The 22,710-nt window shown below is 52.5% G+C and overlaps 1 protein-coding gene across 7 annotated transcripts in view; it reads left to right on the top strand.

Annotated features, from left to right (window-relative positions):
* The window catches only part of SNX29 (sorting nexin 29), a 528,683-nt gene that overhangs the window by 464,470 nt on the left and 41,503 nt on the right, over nt 1-22,710 (top strand). For 3 of the 7 annotated variants that reach the window (XM_038540324.1, XM_038540323.1, XM_038540325.1), the window contains exons 20-21: nt 6,482-6,621; nt 15,521-15,941. In XM_038540324.1, the coding sequence (XP_038396252.1) occupies nt 6,482-6,621; nt 15,521-15,926 (546 nt within the window). In that variant the 3' untranslated portion in view covers nt 15,927-15,941. Of the gene's footprint in view, nt 1-6,481; nt 6,622-6,726; nt 7,705-7,856; nt 8,683-15,520; nt 15,942-22,710 lie in introns of those variants that run through there. The other 4 variants (XM_038540327.1, XM_038540326.1, XM_038540328.1 and 1 more) reach the window with 4 other exon arrangements.

The raw sequence follows: 22,710 nt of genomic DNA, 5'->3' as shown, positions 1-22,710 counted from the left end.
CTGCAGCGGGCTGTGCCAGGTCTCCCCGCCTCTATGCCTGCCCCCCTCCCTCCTCCAGTCTCGCCTCCGAGGGCACCCCTCCTGAGGGCACCCCTCCCGAGGGGCCTTCCTTCCGCTACCACCCCGGCCAGCCCGGCTCCCTTTGTCCTGTCCAGCCCACGCCACTCCCTCCCATAGTGCTTCCCGCGACATATTCACGTCTCCACTTTCTGTCTCCTTCTCCTACGGCCTCGGAGCTCCTCGAGGACAGGGGCCACCCTGTTACCCCGCGTACATCCATTGAAGTCACACCGCAGAGAGGTTAACTTCCTGCTCAGGTCACGCCCGGTGCAGACGGGGTGGCTTCCTTGCAAGTGGCTCTACCCCGTCCCACGTGGCCTCCACACTCCCAGAGGAGAGGGTTGCAGGCTCTTGGCCTTTTTCTGGCAAGGCCTGGACCTGGTTGCCTCCTCTGGCGTCCACCAGCCTGGCCTGTGGCTCCCGCCTCACCACAGGGATGCTGGGAAGCTTGTCTCCTATGTTCCCAGGGAGAAGAAATGGGGCAGGTGGGACGGGATCCTCAGAATTGGACATAGAAGGGGATCCCGTGGCTGCAGAATCCTCGCGCTGGGCTCCCTGGGCGTCCAATCAATGGTCCAGAATTCTCCAGCCAGTGGACCATGTGTCAGATCAGCTGACTCTGGAGAAGCTGTCTCTCAATGGGGCCTGAGCTGCTCACTGCTCCTGATGAAGCCAGGCCCCTAATGCACTTTATACAGCACCACGATGTTCTTAGGCAGAAAGGAACTGTGGGTTATAGTCCCCTCAGCCACTGCCGGAAAGGTGGCCCCGGGGAGACAGTGTCAGACGTGGCAGGTTGCCATGGGGCCGAGTGTCTGTTCTAGGAAGCGCCGCTCATGGTCTGGTTTACAGCATTCCGTCGTTTTCAGAATTACTCTTTTTGTTTTTGTTTTAAGATTCTTATTTTAAGGAGCAAACATGAGCAAGGAGAAGAGTAGAGGCAGAGGGACAAGCAGACTCCTCACTGAGCATGGAGCCTGGCTCCGTATCATGACCTGAGCCAAAATCAAGAGTTGGCTGCTCAGCCAGCTGACCCACCCAGGTACCCCCTCAGAATTGCTGTTCTTAATGTGATGGCATCTTTATTTTCTTGAGGCTCAAAACAAAATTACCCTCTTCTGGAGGGAAGAAAATACTTGCATCCATACAGCCCTCGTTTCTTTTTCTGAAGCAAGGACTGACCCCCAGCCCTACTGATGGCTCTGGACTCTTAAGTGACATAGCATTGTGATGGGAATGCCATGGGAATGACGGCAGGGCCATGGCTGTGAGGGCTCGGGAGCGGCCCCCAGATGGGTCTGGCAGGTTCTGTGAGCTGGGCTCTCATCCACTGCCACCACTTCTTGTGCCACGATTAGGCTGCGGCCTAGGGGGCCCCACCAGTGAACTCAGAAATACCTCCTGGCCCTGTCAGCGCTGGACCCGACCCTGTGGGCAGGCTCCGACAGGACATCCGTCCCCTTCCAGGCACCCTGTGTGACAAGTAAGGTCTCTGAAGGACCCCGTCTTCGTGCACTTACTACCTGCCTTCTGCTTGCTGCCCGAGGCCATTTGGAGGCCAACCTTCTTTCCTCCATCCCACTCCCCTCACAGGTCTTTGTCCTCTCCCGTTGGACTTTGCCACAGCCTTCCAACCCTTCTGCCTGGTGGCCTGCCTTTCCTCCCCTGAATTCACGCCCCACAATTATGCGTTTTTGCAGTAAGTGTTTATGGGGCTTCTCATCATCTCTAGGCTCTGGTGGTACAGGGGAGAACAAGACAGATAATGTCCCAGCCTCTCTGGGACTTGGAATTGATTAGTGGAGGTGGGGAAGCAAGAGGCACATGATGAGCCAGCAAGACCATTCCAGGCAGCAGTGAGGACCATGAAGAAGAGAGAACAGGGCGATGTTAGCTGGTACATTCTGGAGGGCCTCTCGGAGGTGGAGGCACAAGAGCAGAGACCTCCAGGCCAAGGGAATGGTTTGGGAAAGGCCAGAAGGCCCCAGGAGAGTGTGCGTGTGACATGGGCAGAGAGGGCAGACATGCTGACAGTGTTGGGTGGGTGCTGAGCGGAGGGCAGGGAGGCAGACATTGGCAGGGTGCGCTGTGGCCACAGTGTGCAGGTCCCCGTGAGCCGTGCTAAGGGTTTAGACGTGCGTGTCGGGGGTGGATAGAGTTCCCAGGGAGCCACTGAAGAATTCTGAGCTCGGATGGTGTCGTGACAGAATTTTGAGAGGTCTCTGTGTCCGAGGCTGCCTGCAGCCCACTTCCCCGGGCAGTGGGACCACACATCTCCTGCAGCCCCCGCTGCCGGCTTCCTCCCGTGGTCTGGGAGGCTGGGCAGGACAGACTCCGGCTGCCACTCGTCTTGTCTCGCTCAGGCGGCCGAGCCCAGCTCTCGGGGCCTGCCCTCTGCCTCTGTCCTTTGCGTCTGCTCTTCCCTCACCTCAGCACGTCTGTTCCCTGCCCACGGCCCCTGTGTTTTCTCCCCGAGATGCTGAAGCAGTACTTTCAGGAGCAACTTCCTCTGATTGAAACCCTCTCTCCGTTCCTCATGTGAACTTCCTCCGAGCCTCCCTGAGCACCTGTGGATCACAGCCCCGTAGCACTTGCCCCCCTCCCCGGCCTCGACACTCCCCCCAACACCCCAACCCCCGCCCCCACACCGTCCACATAGAAACACCTTGAGGGAAACATTCTGGTGGAGCGTCCACGAATCATCCTCTATCGCAGCCTGGCAGACGGCATTGGTCACCAAGGGCTTAGCCTGGGTTATCATGAATGAGGTAGGCTCCCTCCTCATCCCCGTTTTACGGATGAGAAGCCTGAGGCTCCCCGTGGTCTAGCCACCTGACAGTAGAGCTGGTAAATGGCAACGCAGGTCGCTCCGCCTGCCTGAGGGAATGTCGTCAGGTGCGATCATCCCACAGTGTGATCTCGGATGGTTTTAAGGGGCCCAAGGAGGCCAGGCAAGGATAGGACCAAGGGGACAGCCTGGGAGGGTGGTGGCACTGTGCTTGTAGCTAATGAGGGCGGGGCTGCACGGTTTTCAAGGGAGGCCAGGAATCTGCATTTTATACACAAATATCCTGGTTTTAGTGTTAGGCCATACAAGCCACTAGCACCTCATGGCGGAAAAGGTAGGACCATCTTCATCAGTAGATGGGAACCCAGCTGATTCCCCGACAGGGGAGTCTGTTCCGGACAGCATTGCGTTCAGTCCACTGAAGCCACCAGCTTCCTCCCGGAACGTGCAACAGCCCCCTTTTCAAAAAATTCCAGAAGCAGCAGGCACATTTGAAAACTGAAATGTTTAAACACGGACTGTGTATAACACCAGCAATTCCTGATTCACGTCTTAGAGGTACTAATGGTATTGCAGTTAAACAGGAGAATGTTCTTCATGTTTTAGGAAGCATGCCGAAGCACCCCGCGGTGAAACGTCGTGATGACTATAATTTCCTCTAAAACACCTCAGCAAATGGTAGCAGCAATGAAGCAAATACAGAAAAGGGTTAAGGCTTATTAGATAAAGGGTTATGGGGGTTTGTGATAGGCTTTGCTCTGCTGTTTGCCGTACTTTGAAGTTTCCGTAACAAAGTCAGGATGAAATGACAGACGTAGGGAGCCATGCAGTCTTCCACAGTTCCGAGATCTTGCCTGCCCCGCTGCGATCTGTGCGGGGACTCGGGGTGTCGGTGCCTCCAAACCTGACTGAGACCTGGGAGCGATGTCCCGGGCAGGGGTCTCTTCCCATGGTCAGCGGCTGCTGGAGCTGACCCCCAAGTGGAATTTCTGGTTTGGGGCAGCCTGTGGTGTGGAGGATCGTAGCTCTCTCACCTGTAAGTTGGAGAGCGACTCCTGGATGGAGGGCAGCTCTGACTCTGCCCCGGCTGAAGTCCTGGGACCCTGCTGCCCGCCTCCGCCCGCCTCCGGATGCTGAGCCTGCAGGCCTGGTCCTTCCCGTTCCTGAGCTTCCGATGGGTGGTAAGCAGGTCAGGCGAGGAGAGCGCAGAGCGCAGAGCATGAGTAAAGATTCCACAAATACCTTGGCTTATTCCGAACAAGCTCCGCCAAAACTTGCCCCCCCCCGTGTCAGCTTCAGATTGCCTCCGCGCTGGGTTTTCTCAGGGGCGGGCCGGCCTTCCAGGCACCAGTCTCTGGAGGGATGAGTCCTTGGAAGGACAGGGGATTCTTCTAGGGTGATGACCCCTCTGCCCCGTCACGGCCGCCCCCGGGACTGGGGTGAGAGCAGGCTCTGAGACCAGTGGAAAGTGTTTTTGACCCCTGGGTGGCATGCTCCCACCACTCCCTGGGATCCTGGTGCCCTCCTGCAGGTGGCCTGAGGAGCCATCTCCCGCCCCTGCTTGTTGCTGCAGAGTGTGCCCAGTATCCCTGCTGCACAGACGGGGAGACCTGCATGCGCCCCTCTGGGGCCCATGGGCTCCTTCGTGGTCTGTCTGCAGCCCCAGGCGGGCCTCGCAGGCTTGTGTGCCGATCCAAACTCAGGCCTCACGAGCTCCATTTGGCACTGACCTGGCACCTTAACCACCTTCCAAAGGACGAACGTCTCACTGCTCGGGGCCACAGGGCAGCAGCTGGTGTTCAGACCAGGGATGCAGTGCAAGCGGCTCCCACTCGTGCCGAGGACCTGATGCTCTCCCCACCCAGTGCCCCCATCCCGGGCTGTGGGAGACCCAAGGCCCCGCCTGGAGCTGGAGCGGCCCATCAGCGTGCAGTGCTCCCACCCTCTGGAGGGAGGGTTGTGATGGGGTGGCTCCCGCAGGGGTGGCTCTGGACAAGAAGACCTTGCTGTGACCCAGAGAGGGCCCGGGGGTGGGGGCTTGCCGCCCCCCCCCCCTCCCAGCTCAGTGACCCTTCCTCCCACCTGGTGCTCCGGGAGGGCTGCCAGATGCAATAAAGGGTGAAATTTGAATTTCAGATAAATGAATAATTTCCTAGTCCAAGTGTATCCCAAATACCGCATGGGAAGGTTTCATTGTGTAGTGCGTAGTCGAATACGGAGACATTATTGACTCATGAATTATTGAATATTGAGCTATGAATACTGAGAAATTACACATTGTTTATCTGAAATTCACATATCACCCAGCATCCTGTATTTTTATTTGCTAAATCGGGCGACACTGAAAGAACCTCCCTGCCGTATTCCAGTCCTTGGCTGCTGGGCTTTGTGGGGACTCTTGTCCTGAGCGCAGGGTGGGCTCTGGGTGCAGCGGTGTTCAGCGGACTATCGCTGAGCCCCTCCTGGGGTCGGCTCTGTGCTAGCCCGGGGCAGGGGGGCAGGGAGGAGTGCCCCACTCCCCCTATGGGACCTCGTGCCTGCTCAGGCTCCCCAGACCCCCTCCATGCCGCCACTTGCTCATCTGTCATGTGCTATTAGTCAGAGTCCATCTCCTCTCGTGTTCTTGTGAGGATGGATGACTCCATTCCTCCGCCTGCCCTCTCTCTACTCTTCCCTCACCCAACGTGGTTCTCAGAGTTTCCCATGCCCCCCATCCCCGCCCATGCTGGCCAGGGCCCCCCATGCAGATGTGTGTGAGCACAATCGGCTGCAGGATCTGTGGGGGCCCCTTATTTCAACATGATTAAGGGTGTCGACACGGAGACAGCAGGCCACCACACAGGTCCACATTCTGTGCCCGCCAGGCACCCTTGGGAGGCCTGCACTGCTGCCTAGGGCCAAGCAGACACAGGGGTGGAGCAGTGAGCGAGGGCGGGGGTAAGTGTGAGTGCAGAGGGCCAGAAGCACCGGAGCCCAGAGAGGGTGGAGACCGCATGGACCCGAGGTGCTGTGCCCTCCGTGGGAACCGTGCTGCCCCTGCCGCGGCCGCCTGCTGCCACATATCCTAGTTATTTAAGAGAAGGTGTTATTTGTTTATCAATAAAACCTTTCTTAAATAGTGAGGACTGACTCATATCTTGGAAAATTCCTATGTTAGCAGATTAAGCACCACCTCTGGAAGGTAGCGTTTAGTGTGATTCATAATTAGACACTGAGCTGTGTGGTCACTGGGTTTATTGGTGTGTCCCACGCCGCCTGCAACCTCCACCAGTGACCCAGCAGCGAGCATGTGTGTTCGCTGTTCAATCCCCAGACCCCGTCGCTGCACTTGGCACATTGTAGGTGCTCCATGCAGAATGGCCACAGTGGCTGAGACTTCGTTCATTCGTGGGAAAGCACTGTGGGTGGTTTTAGGGACCCGCTGTGCCCCTCTTAGTAAGAACATCATGAGCATCCTCCCTGCTACTCAGCATGACTGCAACGGAAAGCCTCAGGCACCATTTGCATGTGGTGATCACTCAGTACCCTTTAGCTGTCTGCCTGGCGATGATTGATTGCTGTGTCTTCTGTGGGTGGTTTTGGGTCAGGCGAGGAGTGCACACCTGAGCAGCCCCCGTGTGTCTGTTTCCCCAGGATGCCAAGTTTGTGGAGGAGCGGAGGAAGCAGCTCCAGAACTACCTGCGCAGCGTCATGAACAAGGTCATCCAGGTGGCTCCCGAGTTTGCAGCCAGCCCCAAGAAGGAGACCCTCGTGCAGCTGATGCCCTTCTTTGTGTAAGTACTGCTCACAAGGGCCATCTGCCCCGCACTTCCTCCGTCCCCTCCTCCGAGGTTGGCCCGCAACATGTGTGTGTGTGTCCCCGACACACTGGGGCCCAGGTGTTCCGGAGCTGGAGCCGCGGCACTGCTGACTTCTGAAAAGGGCTTCGAGACCGCAAGTCTGCAGATGAGCGTTGTTGAGCTGAGATTTGCAAATAAGCGCAGGCCCATGAGGTTTTCTACTTCACACCTTCTGATCACAGGAGAGCTTAATATTCCCTGCAGCTCGCAGAATGTTCCAGAACCAAATGGGTCCATCACTGTTGCTTCAGCGGGTAATGGACGCAAGGAAAAATCCTCCGACTCCCGCTGCTCCTGACTGAAGTAACATAAATATGAAAATACTTTAAGTGTGAGCTAACTTAAAATTAGGTATCAATTTCTTACTCTTGAATGTCATAAAAGTGAAAAGAAAATGAAAGGCGTTTGTTGACATGTCAAGCACTTACAAAATCATTACAATTCAAAACTGTCAACACAATGGATGTGGCTGTTTTTCTGAAACTGGAGCTTTGCTCACATTGGCATGCAGCACGTTCTTTCTGTTTGCCATGTGCGGGCGGCGCCTGTGTGTCTCCATGCTGACTCCCTGCCGCCCCTTTCCCGGTCACATTGCCGGGGAACATTTGTGCAGCACCTTGGGGCAGGTGGTCGTCACTTGGTGTCACTACTCGATCACTGATGAGTCTGCTCTGTTCTATATAGTCTGTTATTAGCCTGACCCATTTATAGCCTGAAATCGGGACCGAGGTGATGGAGCAGCAGTTGGTTTTTTGTAGAGCTTTCAGATGCTATAGAACATAATTATATCACTTCTAGAACATTACCATCATGTGAAAACACAAGATGTAAACTCTCATATGGCAAACCTGTGGATCCCAAAAAATGGGATTGGGACTCGTTAATTGAGAAGCATTGGTCTGGGTATGCGTGATGTGTTGGGGCAAAATAGGAGTTTCTTTTCAGTCTAGTTCTTGAAGACGGTACCCTGAAGGTTTGGGGGACTGTCCTCGTTAACAGCGGTGCTCTAGCTTCAGACACGGAGCTTACTCTGCTTGTGTCTGGTTGGGGAGGGTGCCTTTGGGTCACACTTCCCGGGATTTCTGGGTTGAACTTCCAACCAGCCAGCCACTGGCTGGACTGCCCCTCTAACTGCTGCCAGCTTGCGTCTGTTTTTCTGATTGTTTCAGGGCTTTTGTGAGAAGACAAAGTCTGTATTTGGCCTCGGGTAAAAGGCACCTTTTTTCCCAAATGCTCCAGATGGAAAACTGCACTTTTCTTTCATTCCCTTGTGATGCCAGGGCCTCGGCTCCACTGTTTCACAAGTGCTGTAAGAGTTCACGGGGCGGGGGACTTCCCGTTCCCTGAAAGGCAGACCTCTGGCTGTCATGCGTGTTGGAAATTAACCTGTCACTGAGTCCTGTGAGTTTGAGCTAAATTTTCTGATCAAAACCAAGTTAGAGAGTCGGTCCTAAGACCATGAGGCTAAGCAAGGCTGCCTGCCTCTGAGTCTGAGGAGGAAGGACTGCTCACAGGCAGGCTGGTGTTGTTCCCGCTGGGTCCGGGCAGCCCAGGGGTCTCTGGCTGAGTAAACATCGGCCTGCGGGATGGTTGGTGGAAATGGTGCATCCACTGAGCATCTCAGTGTGTGCGGTGAGCTCGGCCAGGCTGGTTGCCATTCATCAGAGCTGAGGGAGAAACCTTTTGTGCCTGATTAGCATGGAGAACGTAGGGTTTGATGCCACAGGCTTAAAAAAAAAATACAAAGAATTTCAATAAGAGTCTGTGGCAGATGACAGACTATTGACACCAGACTTCTGAGTAAGCACTAGTCTAGACCCCGGTTGGGATTAAACCACTCTTCCCCTTGGCTTTCCTCCCAGTCCAAATTATGCTGCTGCCCTGTCCTCTTCTGTCTTTGAGTGAGGTGGGACTCCAGGTTGGAGTTTGCAGATGGTTCATTCTGGGGCCCAGTGTGTCGCTGCTGGTGAATCTCCACGTGGTAATTTCCTAGTTGCGTGTGCCCACAGGAAACAGCGTGCCTGGCCTTCAGCTCAGAAGCTCACCCTGAGAAATTTCTAGTTAAAAAAAAAAAAAATCTTTCTCGGCTAAGGAAATAAACTTCACAAAGCATAATTATTCCTATAAACCTTGACAGATTTCCTCAGTTCTTTCATATTTTTTCCTCTTTTTTTTTCCCCCCTCAGTTCTTTCAAATGCTGATTCAGGATTCTAAAAACCCCCTTTAGCTACTGGCCAGGAGTTGGATGTGTTCACTAAGGATGGCACTGCCTGTCCCCTTCCATTTGTTGAGTACTTGCTACAGGCACTGGCTGAGTGTTTCTCCTTCCTGAGAACCTATTAGGTGGAACCTTAGAAAGTTGCCAGTAAAATGGCAATTTCATAAGGTTCTCCTCAAAGCTGCCGAGGAGGGTGAAGCCCAGAGAGGTTACCTGCTGACCCCAGGTTTACCCAGCCAGCACGTGGTGAGCCCAGGCTGTTTGGTGCCATATCCCGTGTTTCAGGACAAACCTGCGGCCTATGGATTGAGCCTGCCTCTCTGCCCTGTTTTATTTGACCAGTCCGATGGGGTCTTATTATTTATTTATCTTAATTGAAGTGATGGCAACATCAAAATATTAGTGTCCAAAAAAAAAAAAAATCAAGTATCAGAATGGGTCATGTCCTGTTATAGACTGAACACTGTGTCCTCCCAAAATTTATGTGTGGAAGCCCTGACCCTGATCTGATGGTATTTGGAAATAGGGCTTTGGGGAAGTCATTAGGTCTAGAGGAAGTTACAAGGGTGATGTAATGGGATTAGTGCCCTTATAAGTAGAGGGGAAGAGGCACCAGAGTTCTCCCTCTCTGTCTCTCTGTCTCTCTCTCTGCCACGTGAGGACACAGTGAAACTCAGCCATCTGCAAGCCAAGAAGGGAGCCTTCACCTGGAACCAAATCTGCCAGCACTGTGATCTTGGACTTTTAGCCTCCAGAGCCAGAGTGGGAAATAAATGTCTGTTGCCTAAGCCACCCAGTCACTGGTGTTCTGTGACAGCAGTGGAGGCCCATCCCCTCCCACTCAGCCACACTTGGCTGCCGTCGGACAGCGCTGCCCTGCCCTCACTGGGACCCCCCACTCCTGTCGTCTTCTGGACTCTGAGCGAGCCTTCCCAGCCATTTGCAGTTGGCATCTGGCTCTTTTCTCACACACTCCCCTGCATTACCTGTGTGGCCCCCACTAGGTGCTTGAGTTTGCTGCGTCTCACCCACCGCTCAGACAGCTTCTCCATATAGGGGGGATGGGACACCAGACTCTTCTATGAGCTGACCCACTGTTGAACTTCCTAAAGGTGGTACCTGCCAGCCTGGGGCAGGAGAGGGAAGGTGGGCAGGGGAATCAAAGCAAGTGGGTAGAATTTGCTCATTTTCCTTCATCCATCTTCCTTAAAACCTTGGGGCTTCTGCAGCCTGGAATCCATATCCAACAGGACCTGCTTTTGCATGCACATTTCTGGCTTTTTTCTCTTCAGTGTGTCAGTATTTCACCTGTTTTGCAAGGGGCACCATGACTTCCAGGCATTCTGCACACCTGCACAACCTGAGAGTCGAAGAATCAGCTGATTGAATTCATTCTCCCAATCTCCCCGCCTCCCATTGCCTTCCTTGGTAATGCCCGCAGCCGTCCGAGTTTGACAGCAGGACAGTAGGACGCAGGCCATTTCTTCTCCATTTTGAACTCTGCGCGTCAGGTGGGGACCTTAATATGTCCCCAAAATTGGGAGCTGATGACGAGTGCTCCCCAACAGCCTCCTCCTTGGGAGCTCAATGTTCGCATCCTCCCAGCATTTCAGGGAAAGGTGGGCGCGAAGACGTGGCGCGGGACAGATGTTAGCAGACCCTGGGGGGTGGGGGTGTCAGGTGCTCTTTTGAAAGTGCGTTAATGAGAGAGGCTTGGCATCTAAGAATTCATTCCGCAGAACTGGACCACAAGTCGGTGAAGGCTTCAATGATTTGTTGTGCTGTCATTTAGCACATTATTAAAATGTTTTCTACACCGTAATTCATCCTTGGGAAATACATCGTGTTCTGCTGTTCTTGAAGGGGAGAGGAAGTTACGGGGGCAGGGGCTGGGGTAATGTAGGTCACAGCACAAATTCCCCATTGAATTTGCAGCAGAAGATGGGGCACTTGGCAGGATGAGCACTGGGTGTTATGCTATATGTTGGCAAATTGAATTCCAATAAAAAAAATTTTAAAAATAAATAAAATGGAAAGATAAGATACAAAACAAAAAAAAGATGTGGTTGATATTTGCACCACCCCTTCACCCCCATCTGCTGCTGCATTTACTCTTAAAGCTGCTGGATATATTTTTTGCTGATATTGGAGGTGCCGTGTTCTCCCTGTGGGCAGAGGTTTAGCTCAGGGATGATTTGCCCCCAGCCTGTGCACCAGGGAGAACCCGCATCCTAAGTTGAGAACTTTCACTTTGCAAGTTGCCGCTAACAGAAATCACTTAGCTCCTTCCCGGGGACTTTTAACTCACACTGCATTCGCGGACTAACCCCAACCTTCCAAGCTCAACAGTCCTCAGCGTGGTCCGGGTGCCAGAAAGGAGTACAGACCCTATTCGAGAAATCTCTAACGTGTGGCCAAACTCAGCAGACTGGCTAGGTGTGGACAGCACTTTAAAAAGTAAAATATAAATGTGAGTGACCAATGATGAGATGAGCATGCCCCAGCTTGGTGCCTTTCTGACCACCCTGTCTTGCATCTCCCTTCGGCTTGCTTCACTGATGTACATCAGCTACCAGGCCCTCAAAGGCAGGTGAGTTTGAGATTCCTGGTAGCCAAATAGAAAGGATGGGGAATTTGGAATCCGCGATACTCCCCAGCTCTACCACTGAGGAGGAAGGTGACCCTGGGCAAGGATTTGGCCTCTGTGTCTCGTGTTATAAAGTGTAAAAGGGAAAGAGTAGCAGTACCAGGGCCACTGATCAGTTAGGGTATTAAGTGAGGGCAGGTGAGAGAGCCCAGCACAGTGTCTTCTCTGTGATGGCTGCTGTTAATCATGAGACTCGTGAGAAAGAGGAGAGAATCCTTATGAAAACCCCATGGACACTTCTCTTTTTGTCTCTTCATTCAGCCAAACATCCATCTGTCCCTACGAGTGTAAAACTAGAGGCCCAGAAAATTTAAGTGATTTGCCCAGAGTTGTTCTGAATTATTCCTAAAGCCAGCGTCTCCATCCCTCCTTCTCCTGCTGGGGACTCGAGCTCCAGACAGTGACTCTGGGCCTGCCCTGGGGAACCTGCTGATGTGTCGCTCACCTGGGGAGAGATGATCGTTAAATGCCATCTAATCACCTCCAGCCCAGCCAAGTGACTTCCGGGGCTGCTGTTAAGAGATGTAGAGGAGGTGCTGGCCCTCCAGATCCTCCAGAGCTCCGGCCCAAAGAGATGGGAATGGGTCCCTCTGTTTGAAAGTGACAGGGGCACCAGCTACTCTTCTCTACTACTGAGATGGCCTCTCTGTCCTGCAGACATCCCACCACTCAGTAATCGTGTTCCACTTGCCATCTCTTTCTGTTTGGTGGGGGGCGGGGAGAGGTCACTTTCACAGGAGAAGGAGAAGAGGGAGCGGGGAGAGGATGGTATGGCATTAACAGGTTCCAGAAGAAGTGGGAGATGCTGGGATACTTCTAGGACAGACACTCTGCTTGAGTGGATGCATAGAACATCCCCCTCAATGAATGCTTGCAGTCAGCAAACATTTTCATCCAGTCACTGAAACAGAGTACCTACTAAGTACTCACTCAGTAAGCACTGGGGTTATAGTAGAGAGCAAAACAGAAGACAGATTAAGAAAATAAAAAGAAAGAAACCTCTGCCTTTATGGAGTAGGTTAAAAAAAAAAAAAAGATAAATATACATGCTGCCAAATAAGATCTTTGAAGAAAGTTAATGCAGAGTCAGAGGCTGGAGTCACATGGCGGTGTTTTCCATCAGATGATCAGGACCTCATCAGCTTCTCTGAGGGATGATCTTGCAAACTTCTGGGGGAAGGGTGTGCAGTTAGAGGGAAGAGTAAGTGCAAAGGTCCTGGGGCAGGAGGAAATCTGGTGTGTCAGATTAAGGCCAGAGTGGCCAGAACAGAGAGTGCAAGGGAGTGAGGCTGGAGAGCTCACCTAGAGCCAGATCATATGAGGCCTGGGAGTGGAAGGGGGCGGGGAGGGAGGGGCATAACAGGGACTTTGGGCTTTATTCTAAAAGAGTTGGGAAGACATTGAATGGTTTGGAGCAGGAGGGTGATAATGACCTAGTTTGCATTTTTAAAACTTCACTCCGGATGTGAGATAGAGAGTGAAATTGGAGAGGAGCGGGTAGGGAGGCTTTCAGAGGCTCCAGGTAGGAGTTGGCATCTTGGCCAAGGTGATGAGAAGGGCAGGAGAGGAGTGACTGGCCCCCGATGTGTTTGAGGGCTGGCTGTGGGGCATGAGGGTACTTTATAATATGCCCAGCATCCTGCCAGGCCAGGCAGAGGTGGAGATGCCCCAAGTCAGTACACATTTATTGAGCACCGACTCTGTGCAGGCCCCTGGGCTGGTAGAGAGGTTGACAGGAGTATTACCCAGATGACTGAGACTTGGACCTGGTCTTGGGGGCCAGCATATGTGTGGGACATGATATTATAAGGCCACATGTCATTCATTCATTCATTCATTCATTCATTCATTCATTCATTCAATAAGAGCTTGCAGAGTGCCTCATTATGTGTCACCCTGCTGAGTTTGTATCCCAGCTCTGCAACTGATGGTCTGCATGGGCTTGAGCAAGTCACAAGCTCTCCCAGGCCTCAGTGTCTTCACCTATACAGTGGAGGTGTTAGTGGCATCTACCTCGTGGGGGGGGGCCAGAGGGTTCTGTGAGGGCCTATATGTTAGGCCCTTAGAATAGCGCCTCGCCCATAGTAAGCATGTACGGGCGTAACTATTTTTACCAGCAGAAAGGAAGCACGGGGGAAGGAGAGTCTGGGGAGCAGACGTTTTGGAGGAAGTGATAAACTTAAGGTATTAAAAAAAAAAAATGAAACCCCACAGAAAGATAGGAGATTAAGAAGGAAATGTCACTCTACTGAGTATTGTGCCCTCACCACCCCCCGACCCCCGTGATCACTGTCAAGCTGCTTATGTAATCCTGTAGAAATCATTAATACTTATGTAAGTCAAAGCCAGACTCGACCGTGTTCTGTAGTTTGCCTTTTTCATTGACTAAAGCTGGCTAGTTCCTGGTGAAAGCCACACAGTATCCACTGCAATGTCTGTTTCATAACGTATTCTATCTACCCTTGCTCTCTTGGAACATTTAAGAGGCTTCCAGATTTTTCTCCGTCAAACAGTGTTGCCAGGAATGTTGCAGTAGGTATACATTTTGACACCTAGGTCCGTAGGATTGATTTTTAGAAGCCCTTCTGGCTCAGAGGGCAGGTGCATTTAAAAATGTTGATAGATGTCACTAAACCCCACCCTCTTATGGCAATTCGATATGCAGAGTTTTGATAGGCAGAAAAGATGTTCTTTTTACTGTAGCCAAAGAACAGGGGGTTGGCCCCTGTGGTCAGGATGCCCTAGAAAGCAAGGCTGGGACCTGAGGTAGAAGGTCTTGAGGGAGCTTCTGTCCTGGTCTCCAAAAGGGATGCCTGTGCTTCTAGAATAACCTAGACACAGGCCATTTGGGCTCGCGGAGCCTTTGGCCCCTTTGGGCTCAGGTCAGCTTTAGGAGGATCATGCTGGCAGCCTGCGGGTAGTGGGGGGCAGTGGAAGCAGGGGAAGAGTGGATCGGTGAGGAATGGCAGGGTGCTTTCACGGTAACCCAGAGAAACAGTGCAGCCAGCCTGAACTGGATGATGCCAAGTGTTTCAGGATGAATGTCTGGGCAACTGATGGCCAAGGGGACAGAAGAGAAGCTGGTTTGGGAGCAGACAAGGTGAAAACAAAGCATTAGGTTTAGAAACTGGTCTCCGTTTGGTCCTGAAGGGGAGTTGGGAGCCAGGAAGAGAAAGGGATGAGCGTCTCCAAGGATTGCACTTTCTGAGCTTCACATCAGCTAGAAATTCCTTCCTGGCATTTCTCAGGAAACATATATATTCCAATCTCAAGAAAAATCCGTCAGGAAATCGGGAGAAAGTATTGCAGTTCTCTTCTGGAAATTAAAGTGCGGCAATCAGCATTCGTGGTTTGAAGGAATCCATGCCGGCTGAGGAGGCAAAAGGAAAAGCAGGGAGAGCTGACACGAGGAGGTGGTTAAGGTCGACATTTCTAGGAACCAAGGCGGGAACTGGTAGGAGAGAAGTGGTCACGGTCTAATTAGTCGGCTTGCTTTTAGCTGCCGCCACACTTTAAGTGTGTGTTCCTGGCTCCGTCTGCTGCAAACAATGAGTCATTTCTGCAAATAAAATAAATACTAATAAGCTTGTGTGCATAGTACTTGATGTGAATGGTATTCCCAGAAGTAAGTTTTGGAAGCACAGTAAGTGATTTCGACCCACACCTCTGTGTGGTGCTGCTGACCTTGGTAGGGACCCGCTGCATTATCACAGGAGCAGCCCCGGGAGTGCGCGCCGGTGTTGGCCAGTGTTGGGGTGCTCACTCGAGGCTGCAGTTCTCCGTAAATATCCCCAAACTCACCGTTTCTTATTTAGGGAAACAAATCTTTTTAGATTTCCACAGTAATAAATAGTACAAAGCACGTTAGGAGTATGGGAAGAACAAGTTGTGATTTGGGAAATTGCCAAGAATGCCCCGGGAATCCTGCTTTTCTGGCTCTCCAACCCCAGCAAGTCCTCTCTTGCAGGAATCAGGGAACGCTCCTTGGGATGCAGTCTGCTGACACACACTTGGCACTGGTGCCCACGGATGTGGGGAAGGATGCACAGCAAAACGGGAGAGCAGAGGAGGGGACCACGAAGGATGAACGAACGTGGGGGACAGGGGCAGGCCCTGCGGAGCCAGCGAAGCAGCAAGAGGGGGAGGCAGGAAACTCGGACAAAGGTGGGGTCAGGGTCGTGAGGATGGGGTGTTTCCCAAAGAAGCCTCCCTCTGCACGCAGGAGCTGCAAAATTAGCACCCCGGCCCAGAGCAGTAAGAATAGCAAGCCGTCCTCTTCGTCGGCTGCCAAGTTGGCGAAGGACCCACGGAGCAGGTGGTGCGGTACAACTGTGGTGGCATCCCCGTCACCCTCATCGGGGAGAGCGCTGTGAACAAGTCATCCAGGGCAGCGACAGGGAACCAGCGCCCTCGCCAGCCCCAGCCCGCCTGTCACGCCTCCGGGTGGGGATGGGACTCAGTTCCACAGCCCTGCTTAGACGTGTGGCACCTCCGACAGGTGGCCTCTCTCTGGGAGCTGGGAGCTGGAACCTGGAACCAGCGGCTGCCTGAGGCTGAGGAGGACCCTTGGCAGCTGTCCTGCCCGAGGGAGAAGCGCTTTACATTTGCAAAGCACTTGACATAGTTCACAGCCTCCGCCTGGAAATTCAGTGCTGCAGCCCCTCTTCTGGAACCATGCCCTTTGCTTCTAGAATAACCTAGACACAGGCCATTTGGGCTCGCGGAGCCTTTGGCCCCTTTCTGATGTGTCCAAACAAAGCCCCAGCGCAGTGGGGGTGAAGCGCTAACGTGTCACCCCAAGTTCACAGGGACCACAACCAGGCTTGTATGGAGGAGAACCTCTCCCACTGCAGCCTTTGTCACTGTTCTTCACCTCCACACCTGACCCCATTATTATTATTGGGGGAAGGGGCAGTGTGCCACCTTGGGAAGTAAATGCCAGGGCGGGGGGGGGGGGTCCCCTCCTGTGATCTCTCAGCATCTTGCTTGTTGATGGCACCTTCCCCTCCATCACAGAGCAGAAGGAACGTCCCCAAGTTTACCCCTCAACTGGGGGATGGTGGCAAACCCAGATGCCCGTAGGCCCAGGCAGGTCATTTAAGTGAGTAACGTGTGTAAGTGTGAGTGGCGATACCAATAGAAACCTAAGAGAAGGGACGACTGTGGCTGCTCTGCATGAAACCCCTTGAGGCAAATTTTACTTGTGAACAAGAGCTGTTTCTTGGACTTAATAAGGGAAAGTACCAGACTTCCTTTTCAACCCTGTGTGAGTAAGGTGTGACCTCAGGGAGGGGTGTGGATCCTAGCTGAGAGGTGGGCAGCTACTCTCCCCAGTAGGTTATTAGTATGCCGATCTGCAGGTGGCCAGATCTTCGAATTCTCCAGATGGTAGAAACCCTTATCTCCTTATAAACTCTGATTTTAAAATTAGCTGTCAACTCACTTGTGTGGGGGGCGGGGTGGGGTGTGCGTGCAGGCCACTATATGTATCAGAAGGCTTCCAGGGCAGACAGGACCTGCATTAGATGCACCTGTTCAGCACATGAAGAAATGCAGGGGGCAGGGGGTAGTAACCCCTTTGATCCCAGGGGACACTGACCACCAGATACTGGCCAGGGCAGCTCTGACCACCAACCAGCCCTCAAGACCGAGCAGCCCCGGGAGTCCTGACGGAGCTTGCCTGAGCACGGGCCCCGACCGGTGATGGGTCATCGGGTCAGTCCAGAGGTGGGAGATGCCTGCTGGGGATCCCAGTGCAGCCCGTCCACCTGCCCTCAGCCTGTGTGGCAGGCCCTGGATCCCCAGAGAGGGCTCTGCAACCAGCCGTCTGTTGGCTCTTGCGGGCCAGCCGCCTGCCCGAGTCCTCCCCACCTTCTCTATGGCAGTTCTTTGTGTGCCTGGAGGCAGCACTTGTTTACCTACAGAAAAGGAGCACAGTCATGCTGGGGCTTGCTTTCTAGATGCTCACCAAGAACTGTGGGACGTTGGAGGGCAGTTGTGTCTATTCTGGGGAATTGGTCACAGGTTATTAGGGTTGAAAAGGAAGTCTGGTACTTTCCCTTATTAAGTCCAAGAAACAGCTCTTGTTCACAAGTAAAATTTGCCTCAAGGGGTTTCATGCAGAGCAGCCACAGTCGTCCCTTCTCTTATGTTTCTATTGGTATCGCCAGATTTTCCTACTCAGTACCCTGCCCTGCTGAGCCCTGCTGGGTTTCCTTGTGCCCCTAAGGTTCTCAGATGGGGGCTCTCTTGCCTCCCAACCCCAGGGACTGCTGACAGTGAATGAAGACAGCTTTGGGTGTCACAAGGTGGGGGGCATGCTACTAAAATCTAGCCGGGTGCAGGTCAGGGGTGTTGCTAAACCTGCTCCCGTGCCCAGGACAGCTGCTCAAAACAGTTTTCTGACCCATGGTGGCCGTAGTGCCCACATGGTGAGCCCCTGATCCTGTTCAAGAAGCTGGTCTGTCATCGACTCTTACGAGACTAGCTGTAAATCTCTGTGGCTCCACGGCCAGGAAGAAAGCAGACGTGAGGCCAGGAGCTCTTCTGACATCTCCCCTTTGAGGGTAGCGTTCCTGTCCCTGCCGTCAGACAAGGAATCGGAGCTTCCACCAGTGATGGGACCTGGCTGTAGTCTCGCAACTGGGACGTGAACAGAGTCATGCGCTCTGCAGCCTCTCTTCTTGGTCACCATTATGTCAGAATGGAGCACACGCTAAGAGTGTTCATAACCATCTTCATGACAAGGGGTTTCCAAGTTGCCAGTTATGGGTGCTAGTGTCCCTAGGAAAGGAAGCCTGGGCTCGGTCACCTTGCCTCCCCTCCGGAGGGGGTCCCCCTCCGGTCCTTGGCTTTAAACCTGCCCCCGCTGTGGTCTCATTGCAAGTGTCAGTGATGGGGCCACTGGTTGGTGCTGCCCAAGGTCCTATCCATTTCCCCCTCTTTGGGGTTAACTCCCCAAGTAAATATTGCAGAAAGACCTAGAGATGGGGCCCAGAGGTTAAAGCACGAACGGGGGCTTCAACCCAGGTGACGAAAGCGGTCTTAGCTACCTGCCCACCACACACTTCCTAGCCATCTCCTTCCTCCCTGGTCTGCTCATGGGCAGCGGCCCCTTTTTTTCCTGCACAAATCTAATATACCCAGGATGTTTAAGTGGGAAGGAGAACCTGCGTCGGCCCTGGGAACACTGTCCTTTGAGCACACCATCAGCTGGCTTAGCAAGCATCGCTCAGAAGGTAAAGCAGGTCGTGGACTGAGGAAAAAGAACTCCTCATTTTGTTTTTTTGCTTTTTTTTTGTATATTTTTTTTATTGGAGTTCGATTTGCCAACATATAGTATAATACCCAGTGCTCATCCCATCAAGTGAATTCCTCATTTTGATTTCTCTTTTTTACACATGAGAACTTGGTGTGACGGACTTCTGGATGTTTTTCTCACTAGCTCGTTATGGGAAGGCAGGTTGAGAAATTATTAATGCAACAGGAAACAAGCCATTCTGTCAGAGTTTGGGATGCAGCTCATTTTAGGATTTTCACATGAAAGGTATGAACAGAGTGGCATTGTCATTAAGAGAAAGGGCTGCAGTCCCACAGGCCTGGGTTCCAAGGCCAGGCCATCTCCCAGTTTGGTGATCTTACATTAGACGTTTTAAGGACTCTGTGCCTTGATTTCCCCATCTGTAAAACGGGACTGATAATAGCCCCTCCCTCGGAAGGCTGGTTCAGAGATTTAACAAAACGGTGCCGAAGCACTGAATGCTGAGTGCATGGTAGGCACTTGGCTGTGGCTGCAGGAAAAATCATCACTGATTCAGCTGTTGGCAGAGTCTAGACAGCTCACGCCTGCGTTCCCTAGAACCAGCACAGACCTTGGAGCTCCGGGGCTTTCAGAGCAACACCCAGCAAGCCCACTCACTGAGGAATTTGGGGAGACATGAATCTTCCTGAGTCTCCCCACCACAGTTACTCTCTTATTTCCAAATTATCAGTAAAGTTGATCCGGGGAGCTGAGGCTCTGTGATCTTAGCACCTCGAAGAGGGCATCCCAGTGGCCAAGCCCAGAATTGCTGAGACCAGGCTGCCAAGTGCCAGATTCCCCAGAACAGCAGACCTTCTCTGCACCCCAGTAGACTATCAGTAGACTATTCTATCTGACAGATGGTCAGATTTCCTTTTAATAGATAAACCCAAGCTCTATTTTGAGTTTCTCATAGGATGAACAATGGCAGTTTGGTACCGAACTGAAAGAGCAAGACCTTGGATCAGTTCACATGTCAGCTGTACTACCTAGCAGGCATGTGACCTTGACCGCTCTGTGCCTCAGTTTCCCTGTCTATAAAACAGGGCCAGTAGCACAGACCTCTTTGGTTTGGCGAGAAGATTAAAGGCAGCGTCACCCAGTAGGAGCTTCTCCAAGGGGTCTTATTTTAGCTCTGGTTGCATTTCACTTAATCCTTTGTTCAGACTCTCACTTAGTCCCAAAATGATTTGAGTTGGCAGCTTAGATAGTATTACAGTTGCTTGTCCTACTTCCTGTCTTTTATTTTTAAACATCGGAGCATCTGAAAATTCAGTGTGGAGCCCGGGAAGCAGATTAGGTTATTTTGGGCACAATAACCTCCATCCTATTTTGGGGTTAGTAAAGAAATAATGGTAATAAAAGTTCTCTGATACTGAGGAGGTGAGACTGCAGCACACAGGAAGTTGGCACTCTGCCGGCCAAGTTGTCTTGTCCCACATAGTGTGATCCATATGCCATTGCTTCGTTCTCAGTGGGCCAGGGCACCCACATGGCACTTCCACGCACCCATTAGGCAAGACCCGTGATAACTGGGAATGGTGACCATTGGGTTAGGTATTGGCACCTACCTGCCACGTCAGGACTGTGGGGGTTTACCTGTGGCACTCAGTGGCCGCGGTGTACTGGGCGATGGGCTGGGAGGCCAGCTTCCACGCTTGGGGATCGGCTTGCTGGCTGCTGCTCCAGGATGGCCTTGCCTGGGAATAGTGGGCCTGCGGGAGCCGGGGAGGTTGCCAGGGTACATGCGGCAGAGCGAGAGCAGGGAAAGCCCAGCCCCGGTGGCACTTTCTGACCTCGACTACATCGTGTTTGCTGACATGCCATCAGCTGCAGCAATCTCCAGGCAGAGGCCCGGGCCAGAGAGGGAGGGCCCCGCAAAGTCGCAGCGCAAGGGACAAGGCGCAGAGCGGTGGGCGATAGGGACCATTTCTGCAACTAGCACAGATGAGTAACTTGTTCTAAGTAGGAGGTGGAAGTGTGCGAGCGAGGGTTGGAAGAGTGGGTAGAGGGTGCACAATTGTGAGATTTATAGGGTGAATGAGATTTCAAGAAGGCGGAAGGAGGCCAGTGATTACCTCCCTGGCCGCCCACGAATCAAGAGTGGGACTTACTCCACACTGTGCTCCAGGGAGGGCCGCATTAGCACCTTTGATGTACTGCCCTGAGTCCTGTTTGCCTTGCCTTTGCAAAATATCTCTTTTTTTAAATCGGCATACAGTAAAAGTAGCTTTTTTTTTTTTTTTTTTTTTTGTCTGGAGTGGAGGTCTGTGCATCTTAATGCATGTATAGGTTTGAGCGACCGGCAGCATCCCATTCAGGATACAGACAGTTGCGTCACCCCAAAACTCTCCCTCGTGCTGTGCCTCTGTGGTCGCACTCTCCCTGGCCCTAAGCCCTGCCAACCACCCATCATCTCTCCTCTGTCACTATGGCTTTGTCTTTTCAAGAACATCACCTCCATGGACTCACACAGTAACCTCTGGAGACTGGCTGCTTTCACTCATCGCCATCCCTTTGAGATGCACGCAGGTTAGGCGTGCCAGGGGTCTGGTCCTTTTGTGCTGAGGAGTATTCCGTTACGTGGAAATGCCACACAGTATGCATTCACTAGACTCGTGTTGCTTCCAGGTGTTGACAGTTTCCAGCTAATACAAACATTAGTGTGCTTTTTACATGGACTACAGTTTCCATTTCTTTAGGGCAAATACCCAAGAGTGGGATGGCGAGCTCCTATGTAAGTGTAAGAAAGTGGCAGCCGGTCCCCGGGCGGCTGAGGGCTTCAGGTGCTGCGCATGTGGGGGCACCCCTCCCATCCCGGTGTTCTAGTTTGGCCGTCCTGGTCCTGAAGGACGTGTGGTAGGTCTCCCGTGGCCCTAGATGCCATTTCCCTACCGCCTGCTGATAGTGAACACCTTTTCATGTGCTAATTTGGCTTCCATATCTTTTCTCTGGGGAAGGTCTCTTCAAGTTTTGTGCCCATTTTTTAAAAATTGTGGGGTTTTTTTCTGTTGAGTTTTGACGGTTCTTTATATATTCTGTGTGTAAACCCTTTGTCACATAGGTAATTTGCACATAATTCCTCCCAGCCTGTAGCTTGTCTTTTCATATTTCTTAACAGTATCTGGTGGGCAACAAAACGTTTTGATTTTGATGAAATCCAGTTTCTTGGTTTTTTTCCATTATGCTCTTGGTGCCCTAAGAACTCTTTGTCTAAACCAGGGTCACAAAGATATTTCTCTCAGGTTTCCTTCTAAAAATTTTACGATCTTACGGTTAGATCTGTGGTTCATTTTGAGTAAACTTTTGTGTAAGGAGTAAAGGTGTCAAAGGTAACAGACTCCCGTGTTCAGAGCCAAGGGGAGGGGACACAGAGAGGAAAGAAGCACTGAGGGTCTGGCCTGCTGTCTCGGGACCACAGCTCTTCTGATGCGAGAGGAAGATTTCCCCCTGTGCCCGTTTCCTGTGTCCACTGAAACCAATCAACACAAACTCTGGAGTTGTTTCTCTTACCGTCCTGGAGGTCAGGAGTCCAAGGTCAGTCTCATGAGACTGAAGTCAAGGTGTCGGCAGGGCTGGCTCCTCCCCAGGGCTCCAGGCCAGAATCTCCTTCATCACCCCTTCCAGCTTCTAGAGCTGTCACATTGGGGCCCCTCGTGTCACGGTGACGCCCACTTCTATCTGTCCTGTGACTCTACCCTCCTGCCTCCCTCTCACGGAGACCTTGTGACCACCGCGGACCCATCCAGAAAATCTGGGACCATCTCCTCATCTCGAATCTTTAAATTAATTACATCTACAAAGTTCCTCTTAAGAATAACTGGGATTAGGACACGGGCATCTTTGGGGAGCGATTG

The sequence above is a fragment of the Canis lupus genome, chromosome 6 (assembly GCF_011100685.1).
Source record: "Canis lupus familiaris isolate Mischka breed German Shepherd chromosome 6, alternate assembly UU_Cfam_GSD_1.0, whole genome shotgun sequence".
NCBI classification, from domain to species: Eukaryota; Metazoa; Chordata; class Mammalia; order Carnivora; family Canidae; genus Canis; species Canis lupus.
Note: the sequence above shows the minus strand (reverse complement) of the source record. Positions and strands in the feature narration are given on the sequence as shown.